This window comes from Amblyomma mixtum, chromosome 8 (assembly GCF_055824585.1).
Source record: "Amblyomma mixtum isolate Tamu chromosome 8, ASM5582458v1, whole genome shotgun sequence".
Classification (NCBI taxonomy): domain Eukaryota; kingdom Metazoa; phylum Arthropoda; class Arachnida; order Ixodida; family Ixodidae; genus Amblyomma; species Amblyomma mixtum.
The window spans coordinates 127819655-127835150 of NC_143019.1; the positions used below are offsets into that span (position 1 = coordinate 127819655).

A 15496-nucleotide genomic window follows, 5' to 3' on the forward strand; every position below is an offset into this window, starting at 1 on the left:
TTATTGTATTACTGTTAGGGAGCTTTGTGAGGCTTTGCAAACCTGACATTCTTCAACTTGTTCTAGGTCTCAAGAAAAAGCTGTGGGCCTGCAGTCGAAAACACAGAACCATCGAAGGGTGGATTGATGGCATCATCAACCACCTGTACTGTGTGGCCGCTGTGGGCATGGGGAACGGGGACTTGGTGGTCAGCATGTGGATGACCCTGCTCAACCACATCTGCAACCAGCATGCTGGCCACGAGAGGCTGTACAAAGAAAGCATCCACAGTCCACTTGAAAACGGAGTGGATAAGACCAAGTAAGAGCTGCTGCCGAATGCTGTTTTTTGAATGCTTAGTCAATGTTGCATTCTAGGCTGCAGTAATGAAATGCTGATTTAGCTTGTCCATTCCTTCCAGATTAAAGGAATTCCAGGCACTGAAAAAAATTGTCGCCTCCCCTTCGTTGCTGCATGATATTCGTCAGCTGTCCCCGGATGTCCAGACGTTTTCGTTGGAGTCATTCCACAGCCTGCTGAACCAGCGGAAGAAGGGATGCAAGCAAGGTACATCAGGTTTGACATGCAGAATAGAATGGCAAACTGGACAAGTTAGTAGGCTTCGATAACATATGCTATACAGGCCTATGTGTGAACGCGAAGAAAGTTCTTTACGAGGAGATTTAAAAAAAAATATTGAAGTCGCACACAAAACAGCACAGTCTCTGCAGAAACCTGGAGCCCAGATAAGGGTGGTTGTGTTTCTTTAGAATTTAGCACTTTAGGTTACAAAAACTGACAAAGTACTGACATCAAAACCTCTCCTAACCATTAGATAATGCAGTTTCATCCAAGGAAAAGATATTCATATTTGAGCTCATCATCAGACAGTGATGACCTATGTGCCAAGAGCGAGCTAATAAAAATGAAAAAGCAGAAGGAAGCCTGGAAAAAGACGTGTCCAGGAGCTGCAAGAAGGCGAGCTCGAGAACTGGAAATCTCGCGCCCAGGAGCTACAAGAAGACGTGTTTTTGAAAGCACAAGTTGCAGGCCTGCGAAGGTGCCTGGAAAGCAAAATTTTTGTGCGTAAGAATGCTTTTTGCTTTGCACTAATATCTTTGCTGACCCTGCACGTAAGCTGTTTCAACATGACAGCTCATGCGCTCCTTAAGTTTGTTCATTATTGTTTTTCCTATACAGTTGAACAACAAGACAAGGGTTACAGTGAAGGCATGACAACAGGTTTGTTTCCCCGTTGGCACTTCATGTGATGATTTCGAAACTATGCATGGGTTCCAACACAGATGCCATGATGCAACGCTTTCCCCCTGCTTCATGAAGTCATTTTTCTTTTCTTTTTTGTAAAACAGACTTGCCCAATAGTATTAAGCAAGTGCTATGAGAGGTTTGGCTACACCGGATGCACTTGCTGCACAGCGCAAATCTAACAGGCTTGAGGTTTCAGGCAGCAAACTGTGACGTGGATGAAACCTGCTCATAACATTTACTGTTGCTCCCAACCAGCTTTTGTTGCAGCACCTTCTGTGACGGCTGCCACGGAAGACTTGGTTGGGCATAAGTACTTTGGTTCTTCATCTAATTCCGTGCATTTCAAAACTGGAGCTACAGCTATCAGTATATCTTTCGAACTTAGCACCATTGGAGGTCCTCAACAAGGCCCCCAGCAAACCTGTTCCCTTGTAAGTAGCAGTTCTGTCTTCATTTACAGTACATTTGTTTTCAGTTAAAGCAATGTATGCTCCCAGGTTACGTATTTTAATATTCCTTAATGTTGTGCAGCACCATGCTTATCTGGTGCTACGGAAGCAAAGGAGTACACTCGGAATCCTAGAGAGCAGCAGCAGCACCTCCTTACACCTCCAGGTAAGCAGCAGACTGATATCACCTCAAACATTATATACTTCGTTTTGTGTATGTCATGACAAGGATTCTTATTTTTCCCTCACTTGTAGCTCCAACTGGAGATTTCACTTATATGGGAGGTGGTTCCGTGAGAAATACTACGCTAATAAGTCAGCTACTTTTAATGCTTACCATTTTTTTCTGTAGGCACATACATACTCAGTGGCTTTTAAATAATGCAACTGACTCCCAAAGGCTGTTGGCGAGGCCTTTCCAGGCATGCTCAAGTTTGCAATTTGAGTTCGTGCCTGTTAGGCAGATAATACCTCCATGGCAAGGAGCGCCTATTATTCATGTGCTATGTCCTAATAATGGTGTGAAATGACATTGGCCAAACAGTTTCTCAGTTTTGCTGTACACTCACCAGAAGTAACATGCAGTAGTTTTCATGTTTCATTGTTGCGTATGGTACAGTTATTATCCTCAGCATTTTCTGTTCTTGAATTCATTGATATGCATGTTGAAGGCATCTGCTATCAGAATGTACTTCTTTTATTTATTTGGGCGATTTTTTTTTCACGATCTCAAACAAGGTGTTATTAAAATTCCTCCATTATTTTCCTCTTTTCACAGTTTCATTTGACAAAAGGAATTGTTATAAGCGGCATATGTGCTGAAAAAATACTTAAAAACAAAAAACCAACTTTGGTTGTTAAGGACGCTGCACAAGCGATATGGGGAAACGATGTCCTCATTACAAGGAGCATCACCGGGACGGCTTGCTCCAGGAAGAGAGCGTTGGGGGAGCTACCAAAACAACCCCTCACGCCTGAGAAATTAAGGGAGTGCCAACAGTTCTCCTAGAAGTCAAGAGCCCAGTACAGGGAAGAACAAAGAAAGCTGTAGAGCTTGTGGAAGAGAGGAAGCTTCCTTATGGAAAGAAAGATGGAGAGAACATTGTTCTCAACAAGAGGCATTCATATTTCTCGCAGGTGGAGATTGGGATGCCCCTGCTCAATTTGAAGCTAGTACACTTTGTAGCGTACTCCGAAGTAGAGTCGCTAATCTGCACCATGCACCGATGTGACGAACATATTGATAGGCTGATACGAAGGGTGCAGTTTGTCCACTTCCAACACCTTTTGCCAAAACTTGTGGTGTCTGTTTGAAGAAGTACAACTGTATTTCGGAATGGTGAGGTGTTTATTACTACTTGAGGTACTCCTTTCTCCTGAACAAAATTCTTCAAAAGGGTTGAGCCTAGGCATAAATGGAACAAACGGTTAGAAGAGAAGTCTTTCAGGCAGTTTAACTTTCTGCCGTGGATGCAAAGTTCAGCAAGGTCTTGAAGAATCCCAAGAGTGGCAAGTTGTTCAAGGGCTAGACTGATTTTGAGCACACCAAGCTGAGCACAGAAGCTAAGCTTCTGACCATGGCATGCTTGCAAGACGCATCCAGCATTTCAGCTTTGCTGAAGAATGTTGAGAACGCAGCAAAAGAGTTGGAGTGTATTATGCTTCTGCAGAAAAAAAGGATACATTCCTGCAATGAAGATGGAGCAGCCGATTGTGCACCCAGTGACACATCTGGCTGCTCAAGAGTCTACACATGCGATGATTCTGGATATACTGACACTTTGTGAATGAGTGCACAAGGTGGACATAAACTTGGTTGCACATGGTTTTTTGTGCCTGCTATGATGTGAATACGAAGGCTGCAGATGGGGATCGGCTCAACCACCAGGATCCCCTTTTCCCCGGACACGGCGATGCCATGCACGGCTAGGCGCGGATGCTCGGGTCTGTGGTGGAGCACTGCTCACCATCATCCCCCTGCGGGAATGTCCCTGCGGATGCTCGGGAAACCCCGTGGTGTCGCCACTCACCAACGTCCGCATGAAGCAGACCCCCTGCAGGGATTTGCATTATGCATGCTGTGGTTATGGGCTATGCATGCGTCTTGTCTCACTGAATGTATGCGTGAAATAACATGTTTGCAAACAGCTGTATGCAAATTAAGTGATGTCATATATGTGTCAGATGGATCCTACATTTTTGTTCTGAGGGAGCTTGCTGAAATTTTTGACAAAACTCATAGTATCAACTTGCCCTACCTGCTGGGGCCAGGATTGGTGCTCCGAGTCAACTTTTTCTGCATTCGGGAATTGCGACAGAAAATTTGCATGCTTTATAGCAACTGCATGCACAAGGTTTGCCTCTCAGCCATATACTGGAGCCCTAGCTTATGGCACCACCACACACCGAATGGCCTCAAGTAGTGAGCAATGGTTCTCCTTGCCGATTTAGGGTTTAAGGGCTGCCGTGCCTTCAGAAAAACAAGGGGTTGTGTAGGGAAGTCACTGAACCTCACACGGGATGATATCGCAGGCAGTAAACATCAGCACTAATTTAGGAGCACATCGAAAATGCATCGAAAAATTCAACTTTGTGTAGAAATGAGTGCCTTTTCTTGATTAGTGTGGCGAACATGTGAAGTGTGTAGAGATTACACACATGCACTACAAAGTCTCTGTTGTTTAGTGCAAGACATGCATTATGGTGTCACATTATTTTGCCACCAGTAGCCAGGCTGAACCTGCAGCCTGGCCCCAGCAGAGTAACTGGAGATGCCACAGCGAGCCCAATTCCCGGACAGCCAATCACGAACAGGGGCAGCACTGCTGGAGACTCACAGCCCCCAAGTCCCGCCTGCAACAGCAACCAGGCCCAGCCAGGAAGAGGCCCAGGACAGATACTTCTCGTGCACTGCTCGAGAATGCCGTCAGCCATCTTGAGGTGGCTGAAGCAGCAGCACAGGGAGTGCATGGCTATTGAAGAGATGAAGCTTGCTGCTGAAGAGAGGAGGACTGCAGCTCTTGTGCGGGTGGCTGCAGCACTTGAGTGGCAGGCGCTTATCTCAGGCTGTTCTCCAATACATGCCCCAATCCATTCTCCAAGCCCTATTTACTATAATGCATAGTTTTAATGTTTTCTTCTTTGTATAGTCAACACTTATTTTCATAATTTTCATTCATAGTCGCTTTTATATGTTTGTGTTAAGTTCCGCATATTTCCACAAAGTTGCGTGTGAGCATGTGTCCATGCACTAAACACATGTACATTCATTTCTTATCGTTGGTTGCACTTCATATTATGTACTATATACTTTAATAAATTTTACAGCCATCTAATAAGATCTGTGTGCTTCATATGTAATGCACATTCTGATCACTTGTTTCTGTTAATGTTACACTGACAATAACTAAGATGGCAACAAAATTTCCAGAGCATACTGGTCTAAAATTTCTCTAGCACACACCATCCTTCCAGAAGTTTAGCTTGCACACTTGTTCTATCATTTACTGTTCAGGGGACAGAATGCATATTTGAACACGCTGTCAGCCATCTTGTTTCTACCCGCAAGCTACTACTCACGGCCAGCCAAGACTCTCAGCAGAGAAGACTGTCTTGATTTCCTTATGTTACCTCACCACGCAGAGCACCATGGCGCAAAGAGCAGACAAATTTGATGTGGCAGAATCACCTGTGCAGAACAGTTTGAATCCAGTCCTCAACTTCTTGTTCAGCATATCGGAACAAGCAATCTGCTGGCCAAATGAAGAGGAGCGGAGACGTAGCCACCAACAGTTTGAAGAAATGAGCAACAAAACAAGGATGGGTGGACTGCCTAAAATCACACACTGACAGATGACAAATGACATGACATTTGTCGACGCATCAGTGACGCACTGACAAATGCACTGACAGATGTCACGTCGAAATCCCAAGGCCATTGGAATCGGAGCAGTCCTACTGCAACCGAAAAAAGTACCATTCGGTGATTTTACAAGGAGTTTTCAATGAGAGCAAAGCGCTCATCGATGTGTTCGCCGTGTATCCAGGATCCGTTGACGATGCCCGGGTCCTGAGAAAGTTTTTTTTACGAGGATGCAGAAGACAAGTGCCGAGGTACGAATGAATAATTCCTTACGTGCCAAATAAATTAAAGAAAAGAAACAGTCCGCGTAAAAGTGAATATTGTGCAAAGAAATCACTGAGGATATCATTTTGGGGAAACATGCATGCATTTCGTTTGGCTTCTAAAAAATTATATCATTTTGCTACTTCTATTCGCTACCTGATTTTGGTCACCTTTTGATGGAAACGACTGTCCTGAAACATTTTTGGTTTAGTGACTATAAGATTCCGTATGTTCCCACACGGTCTCTTTGACCGAAGGAACCATCTTGTTTACCCCGACGGTCTGCAAGATATGGAAAACGAGTAAGGGATTTTTACCTTCCCTTGAACTTTAACAGGCTACCTCCAAGTGTTTGCCGGGCAAAAACTAAATATAAAATAAAAAAGATTCTGCGATACACTAATTAGTGGACTTAGGTGGTAAAGCATATGTGTAAATATACTGTTGTATTCTTTGCACTGATCTGAGATATTGTCATGCCATTTTGGTTTTTCTTCCTCGCAATTTATTTTCATGAGGTTCTTTTTTTTTTACATGTAACGTGAGACTCCTGTGTATTTTTATTTCGCCACTGTACTAATTTGATGTTCCGTAATTCTTAATGTGCTTTTATGCCTGAGTGTATGTCTGCATGGCTCCGCTGCCTGTCGGGCTCTGCCACTCAAGCCTTGTGAGGCTTTGGCAGGCCGGATTCTTGTAATTTTTTAAACATTTGGCGCAATAAGGTATTATTGTTATGAAAAAAAAATTGCAATATTAATGGCACAATTTATATGTGGCACAGTTGCAGAAATTTCATTGTCACTTAATTTATGCATGGTAAACCTTAATTTTCTAGCTAAATTGAGATATACATTTACTTAACAGGTCTTGTATGTTTTTGAAGGTGGACACTTGCTTAAAGATTCGGCGTACTCCTTGCTGCCAGACTCGCAGCCTGCAGGGGGTTGTAGTTGAAGGGGCCTTTGGTCTGCCGAAGAACTGTTTCAGGCGGTTGTTTTATGTAAATGCCGCCTCCATCAAGCAGATCGTCTTCATCATCGTAGGAGCTTGTGTTCTGCACAACTGGTGCTACAATGATGAGATGGCAGCACCAGGTCTGGATGTCATGGCACAGAATGATGACAGTGGCATTGAACCGTGCCCATCCGCATTCAAAGACTGAATTGCGAGGATGCTGTCATCATTGCCTTCCTAACTATTGTGTTCATAGAGTTCAGGTAGGCCAGCTGTAGTATTGTCGAAGCTGAGCCTATGTTGCATCTGTGTTCCTTTTCCTAATTATACTTATTGCTTAGCCTGTTCAAATGTACTTTCACTGTGCGCACTTCTGAAATGTGTGCTTTTTTATCTCTTATCTTGACTGCCTTCAATCTACTTGACGCACATAAAAAGCGTTTGCAGACTGCTTTCAAATGCTGACAAATCCCGCGTGAAGGGTGCTTTGTGTATATACACATTTTGATCCATTTGTTTATGCTCATAATAGATGTGTGAAGGATGTATGCTCATTCACTGTACAATTAATTTGTGCCATTACATGTATTCCATTTGTAATGCTGACAAACCATGCGTAAAGGATGCATGTTTCTTTTCTTCACTCTATATAATATTATGTGTTCCATTTGTTCCTCGTCCTGGTAGAAATTCCAAATTGTTGGGTTTAAGGTCCTGAAGCCAAACATACATGCGCTGTAAGAGGCACATAGTGAAGGGCTCCGGATTAATTTGGACCACCTGGGGTTCTTCAACGTGCACTGCCATTGCACAGAACACGCACATTTTCGTATTTCACCTCCATCAATAAAAGGCGATGGCAGCCAGGATAAACCGTTTGTTTCACTTTGGGATCAACACCCAAACGACAAAGTAACTGAGTCACCTGGCTAACAAATGTTAAAGATGTATGCTTTTGAGAATCTATAAAGTGTTCAAAAAATTTTATCCCTTCAGGGTTATGTGCAGGGGCACATGAAGATGACACAACAAGAAGTCTTGTATGAACTAGCAGGTACATTCATTCAAAAATGTGGTTATTTTTTTCAAGGACAAACAAGTGCATAGACGAAGGCAGCATTGAGAATTTTTTTCTTCGTGTTTAGTGATGCTTGTAGTATAGCATACAAGTGGAAGTGAGGTTTTTGATGTCCCTTACAAAACCCCTTGAAACAAACCATTGTTTTTATGAATATTGTTGATGTCGCTGGGCGCGTAGTCCCTAAACAGACCGGCTGCGACAATCGCCTAGCCGCCAACCTTGTGCTCTACGTACGCGTAGGTCAGAGCAGTAGGAGGCATTGTTAAGCGCTCAACTACACAAAGAAAGAGCTGAGCGGCTCAGCCACGCTGAAGAGCCTTGCGAAGAGTGCTGTATATAAGCAAATTAATGGCTTTGGCTTTACACGGAAGTATCGTCCTGCCATGTGACCTGACAGCCTGCACGCTAGATTTGAACGGTGTTGGGAAGTCCGTAAGATGTGGGTGCAAGGCCTTTAGTGTTACACCTGAGAGAAAACAATTAGCGTGATATGTAAAAAATTGCACGTGCAGCGCTAAGCGCGGTTCCCATGGAATTCCGGCGTGGTCAAGCCACCTGTTCAACAAGCAAGTGCCGGGACCAAGAAAAGCAGAGAAGAAACTTCAATAAACGAAGAAAGACCGCGTCGAGCTACCAACCAGGCGACATGGTGTTGCTCGAGCGGGAACCAGCTGCAACGGGGGAGTCCCGTAAGTTGTGCCAAAAGTACAGAGGCCCATATATCATCGTGGAAACACTTCCCAACGACAGATACAAAGTACAAGACTTTCCAGAGGTCCAGCGGACGCAGCAGTTCTACAAAGGCGTCGTGGCGGCGGACAGGATGAAGCCACAGTAGCGATCGTCATGATCGTGGCGTTCGTCACCCGCGGTCTCCCATGGGACACAGTTGGCGGCCTTTTGCGCATCAGTGACGCATTGTTCGGCTTTAATGGCTTTAATGAGGTCATTCAATTTATATATCTGTACGAAGTGCGCTCCAAGGTACATCCAAGCACATACATAAGTGGACATGCCTTTTGAGCTATGGAAGGCCCCTCCGCACCGAAGAAATGAAAGACGTACCTTCACGAGAGCCAACCATTTGATGTGCCACTATAAATTCACCACTACCGTCAGCATCAGTTATGCGAAAATCCGGAAGCTGCAGGGTATGACAGTCATCCTATGTTGCCTGGCACCCCGGACACAGCTGCAGGAACTTCTACATTCACGCCAGCATTATCGCCGGAACACGGCGGCATGTCGTGAAACCCTTCCGCTGAAGGGTTGACAGTACTGTCTTCCGTCGCCGCAAACCAAACTTCTGCAAACCAAACTTCTGCAAAGAATGCCGCGAAAGCAGAAAACAACAGTGGTGTCAACACTTCAGCAGAAGATGTTCACAACATGCTGCCTTGTACCAGTGATAATGCAGGGAACGAAGAGCCGCCTGCGTTTGCGGCGAGCAGTACAGACTGCAGTACTGGTGACCTTTCAGAGGAAGCTATTCGTGACATGCCGCCGTGTGCCGGCAAAACCTTGCGAAACTGGCCAAACATTAAATGTGCACCAGGCACTCAGTGAAGCTTTGCACGAGTATGGCACCATGACCCTTCCTGGCTCCAATACCACAAAAGCAGTAGCGATCGTCATGATCGTGGCATTCATCGTGTAGACTTTTCCTTACCAGCCGCTTGCTGGCGCCCCCTACGTTAGGGAGCCTGAATGGCGTTGTTGAGGCACGGCTGGGAGGTGAGAGGGGATAGAGTGTGGTGCGTGTGTGTGTCAGGGGAAGGCGGGTCGTTGACGTGCGTTCTTGGCGGACGTTCCCATGAGTTTGTGCGATAATTGTGCGTTTTCTCTGTACCACATTAATGTGCGAAGTAAGTAAACCCTTTTTCTATATTTCCTAACTGGTGTGACCTGTGTCACACCATGGGACACAGCTGGCGGCGTTTTGTGCCTCAGGGGCGCATTGTTTGGCTTTAATGGCAACATGCTGCTGAGGAGCAAGTATTTGCTCAGGAAACTAAGGAGCCCACAGTTGAATTAATTGTCATGTAAAGCACCACCACTCCAGTGCAGTCTGCAGCAGCGTGCTGGACCCAGTGCATGGCATGGACCACTGCACACTCTGCACGGAAAGCTCACTAGTTTCAGTGCTGAAGGAGAATGGATGCTTCTTCAGCATTATGAATGCGAAGGAGCAGCTTCTTCAGCTTATTTCCACATGCAAAGAAGCGTTTTACAATGAGCTGAAAAAAATTCACAAGATACTCCAAGGCACTGATCAGATCAGTGACATCACTAGAGGCAGCCTCTACAGGAGACTCAGGCACACTGGTGGCCTCACTGGTCAAGACTTAACGATCACTATCAACACAGACAGGAGCCCAGTATACAACTCTTCAAGAACATCTGTGTTTCCAATTAAGTTTGTAGTCAATGAGTTGCCACCTAAGCTTCGGCAACAACACTCTGTGTTAGGTGGACTCTGGTTTGGCCATACCCACCCCGACATGACAGTCTTCATGGACAAGTTTATTGAGGAACTCAATGGAGTTGAAACAATTATCTGGAACTTTTGCTCTCAAACTGCCAAATCCAGTGTTCATGCTAGATGCTGCGCAGTAGATGTCCAACCTCGGGCTGCTGTGGGAAACCACATCCAGTTCAATGAAAGGTTTGGCTGTCTGTGGTGCCTTAAATCAGGAACGCAAGTTGCAGGTATGATTGTTTTCACTTTGTTCTGCAAATGATTCTGCTTGCATACGAGCAGCCACACTCAAAATGTCGGTCCACACTATGTGTTGTTAGGCAGGTTAGTTCATATGAAATAAAGTGGTATGGGTTTCGCTTAAGGGACGTCCACAAGAGAGACCTGAGAGGATGAGCATTGTGCAACCCATGGATAACGTCGAGCTTTGAGACATGCCAGCGAGCTGCTTTGCGGCTGGCAATCGAGTTCCTATAATTAAATGTACTTCATGAAACACAGGAGTCAATCAAAAGTGGTGCTGAGACCGTAAAAGCAAAGCTTTGTCACAGAAAGAAAGTAATGTACTTATTTTCCCTGTGCTTGACTTGCATGCGACGCCTGCTACTATTCTTAACATGTTTTCTCAGCTTCATTGTGTTTTGAGGTAACTCATTTAACCATTAAAAATAAGCACAAGGAATTTCCCACATTATAGTGGTTTTCCAACTTGTATTTAAACCTTGTAGTGAGCATGTGCAACCTTAATTGATGATTGCAGGTGCTCGCCGCTATCTTGAGACAACAGGAGTTGCAAGAACATCAGCGGGCATGCGTAAAGATATGGACCGTGCGTTTGAGTGGAATGTGACCGTGAATGGCTTCAAGGGTCCATCTCCTTTAGTGAACCTTCGGCATTTCGACCTGGTGTGTAGCCAAGCAGTGCATTACATGCATTGCGTCCTGCTTGAAGTTGCACGGAGTTCTGGCTTCATTCATCAAACTTGCATGAGCCTTTCTACATCGGTATGTGTCAATTCCTGCTTTACAGAATGAAAGTTTTCAAGAAAATGCAAGATTAACTTTGACTGGGAAATCATTTGTGTGGGTGGAATGGCAAGATAAGTGAGGGTAAAAGAAGTTATGAAAAAAAGTGTACACATTATTGGCAAAGCAGGCAGACTGATACAGACATGAGACAGGGACTGCAGAAAGTGCTAACTCTCAAATGAATTATATTTACAGCACGGCGGCATATAAACAGATGCGGGGCCACAAAAGAAGAAGAAACTGAGTGCTTGCATGTCCTGATATGATGAAGAGAGATTATCTCAACTGTCAATAGATTAACTCATTGCACACTCATGCACCCCACTTGTTCATTGCGCATGATCACTGCTTCTAGGTTCGACTATGCATTCTCTGAACAACAGCTTGTATGATTTGCTGGGACAGTGATGGCAATGCGCAGGCAAACGACCATTTCAGTGTCGTGCCACATTACATTTGTGTTAGCCTTCACCTGTGCATTTTCTGGGTTGACCAATGTTTACTTTACCACATGTCAGTGGAATATGGTACATCAGTCTTTCTATGTTTATGCGCCCCTGTGAGTGGCTGGAGACAGATTTGTTGTACTGCAAAACTTTTCCCTAGACATGCAGTTTTCAAAGTTGTGCAAATTGACAAACCCAATCTCCAGCCACTACAACCCATTTTGTTCAATAAGCTACAATAAGCTATGTTGGTACAGTTAAACCTCAACGTAACAAACGTCAGTGTAACAAAATTTTCGATGTAACAAAGTATTTCAGTTTCTATAACTTGGCTCCCAGGCCCTAGAAAACCACACCAAAGATTTTTGAAAACTGCTTTCACAAAGCAGGTCTCAAAGCAGCCAAAGCAATTTGTCCTAAGGCGGACTTAGATTTGCCTGTGCTGGAAGAGGCGCTCGATGAGAGTTGGCAGCCTCTTCGCAGTGACGGTGCCATTCCGGAAGGGGTCAACCTGGAGGATTATCTTTCTGGTGACTCCTGTGCCCTCGCAACAGAGGAGGTGACGGTGGAAACTATTGTGGACGACGTGGTGGGGAGCTTCCAAGACGACGACAGCGAAGGCGAAGCCAATATGCAGGGCGAGTACAACATCTCAACCGCTCGCGATCGACGTGCTCAGGCGATTCGCTAGGGCGGAAGACCAAGAGGCCATCCAGTCCCTGCGGGCACACGAACGACATGCAACATCTTTGCTGATGACGAAAAAGGTGCAAAAATTGATGACCGATTACGGTGGAATCTACGAAGAAACGTATAGGTCCTGAATTAGGCTGCAGAAATGGCAGAATTTTGAGTTACATCCAAAGATATCCTCTTCACGAAGGAATACCACAGGTTACTGACTGACGAATGGACCATTTCGGAAAGTTGCGCGCGCCCCCTACGCGACCGCCGCAAAGCACGGTGGGAATTGTGAGCGAGGTCACCGAGCCGGATCCGCCACAGGAGTGCTACGCCATGGACGCCGCGCAACAGCAAGTAAAAAAAAAAACGTTCTTTTGGAGTGCTAGTGATACTTTTTTGCATGGTTGCGCCGCGCAAGTGATCCTTACATTGGCGTACAACTTTTTGTGGTTATGCAGGACGCTACGAGCGCGAAGCGAGTATTTTCGCACGCGAGCGCACATCAACGCGCAGCATCATTACCCAGCTAGAGAATGTTGGGTTATGTATAAATAATCGCAGACATAACTGACAATAAATCAATCAACCGGGAAACAGTGTCACTTTTTGGGGAACCCTGCAAACTTCAGAGTGTGTATCCATGCCCTGCAGATTCGTAATATCCTCTTTTTTTTTTTGATTGATCCTGTACGCTTAATAAAGTGTGTAAGGAATAACTGGATCAATCAGCGAAATGCTGGAACATGCATGTTCTTTCCTAGCCCCACAGGACCACCTATACTTAAAGCTTCATCTCATACACTTCGAGAACTTCACTCGAAAGAACAGGGTCAGCTGATCAAATCTGCACCAACGCTAACATCAAAATCTGTTAATCCATCAAATATTGAATGACAGAATGTCAAGCTTGCGCTAAGGAATTTCAGCCTGTCTACGACAGCAAGCTCTTCGACCATGTGGGCCTAGACTTCAGCTTGAACATGTGATATATCTAGTATAGCATATTCAATCACCCATCAGTCTTCTTAGAAAATCGCTCTTGTGGGCAGTTCTTCGGCGCCGACGCGGTGCATACGTCACCAGCCCATCAATGAACTCGAATTTCTCGTTTTTATGAGGCCAGATAAAAAAACTTTACGAACAGGTTAGATTGGTGGTACTGCCCAGTTCTTTGAAATAATAACAAAGTGGTGGAGCATAGCAAATGTAGACATGCAACAAGGGCATTCGACTCCGTGATGAGCTGCAGTCACTGATTACATCCCTGCAGTGACAAGTCCGCAGGTCCAGTTTCTGTTGAGCATAGTGGAGTGGCTAGATTTGTGGAAGTCTCAAAATTTTACACAGGCATACTTGCAAGAGACTCACAGTTCCTTTCGTCTCACAGCAGACATCCTTAGTAAAGGCAACCAGGTATTGAAATGAACTATGATTATCTGCTTCTAGGAATGTTTGGAAGAGAGGTTCAGGAAGTACTGCCAACTCTCCGGTGCGCAATGCCACCTTTCCATAAGGCAAGTAGTCTACGAGTCTGAGCGAAAGCTTCGTCTGCAAAATATTCTGGAGCTCCCAGAAATTGAGGGTGCGACAGATGCGGTGGAAGTAAACGATGCTGTACTTCCGAGAATTTTGACAGTGAGGCGGGATTCACCACTGCCCTGCAGCATTCCAAGCGCCACAGTGCTCCCAGCCCAGATGGCAACACCTATCAGATGCTGAGGAACTTGGACGACACCATGCAGTCCAGCCCACTCCAGACATTCAACGAGGTCTGGACAACAGGCTGCCTACCCGGGGCCTGGCGCATGGCACTGGTGGTTCCTGTCCTCAAGGCTGGTAAGCCACCTGGAGACCTCAAATCTTACAAGCCCGTCTCCTTGACATCAGCCCCAGGGAAGCTCCTGCAATCTGTGGCATTGCCGAGCAGCAGTCTGGCTTCAGGAGGCACCGCTGCACTGCAGATGCCATCTCGGACATCGTCTCCAGCCTCGAGGAGGCACGTCACTCCCACCAGGCCATCTGCCTCGCACTCCTGGACGTGCAGGGGGCATTCGACAACGTGGCACACGAGGCGATCCTCGAGGCTGTGGACTGCCTCGGTGTCACCGGCAACCTCTGGGGGTACGTGCAGGGCTTCCTGAGAGACCGCAACAGCTGCATCCGGGCAGGAAGAACTACCAGCGCCCCCCAGCCACTCACAAGAGGAGTCCCCCAGGGCAGCGTGCTGAGCCCCATGCTTTTCAACCTGGTGATGGCAGAGCTTCCCCGCTGCCTTCCGGAGGGCCTGCGCCTCCCTGGCCACATAGCTATCTATGCGGATGACACTGCCCTCTGGTGCTGTGGACCACGATGCCAGAGGGTGCAGCGAGACATCACCAGGAGCTCCTACCTGGAACGGGTGGGCCTGCAGCTCTCCCCCACCAAGTCCAAGGCCATGCTGCTCAACACCCAGGAGCACGCCCGGGGAAGACGAGCCTCAGCATAGCGGGTTGCGAGATCCCATGGCAGCATTCCTGTCGCTACCTGGGCCTCCTGATCGACCGCCACCTCACTTGGCAGCCTGCGGTCAAGGCCTTCTCCAGGCAGGCAACCGGGGTCCGGGCGGCATCCGGAAGCTCCTGGCCCGTGGGAAAGGCATCACGCCACGCATGGGCCTCCAGTTCTTCCAGGCCATGGCAAGGGCCCAGTTCCTGTACGCCCTTGCACTCATCCAGCTGACCATCAGGCAGCAGCTGTCCGTCGAGCCCTGCCAGAGGGCTGCCATCCGTCTGTGCCTTCCTCGGGGCTCCCAGGTTCCTGTAACGTTGGCAGAGGCGGGGGTGTGGCCCATGAAGCTACAGACCCAATGGACAGCACTCCGCCATGTTGGGTGGCTCCACCTTGACCCTGACGGACGCCCCCCCTTGGAGCCCCTCCACAGCCATCCCCATTCTCGCATGGGGAGGACTGCTCTGGCCTATGAGCAACTGATAGGGGGGCAGCCGGAGCGCCTCCCC

General features: G+C 46.6%; 1 protein-coding gene across 1 annotated transcript in view; it reads right to left on the reverse strand.

Moving 5' to 3' along the window:
• Positions 1-427: 427 nt before the first annotated feature.
• LOC149334280 (uncharacterized) overlaps positions 428-15496 on the reverse strand; it is a 28109-nt gene continuing 13040 nt past the window's right edge. The window contains exon 2 of the mRNA XM_089555105.1: positions 428-15296. Within this exon, the coding sequence (XP_089411231.1) occupies positions 15067-15296 (230 nt within the window). The 3' untranslated portion in view covers positions 428-15066. The remainder of the gene's footprint in view (positions 15297-15496) is intronic.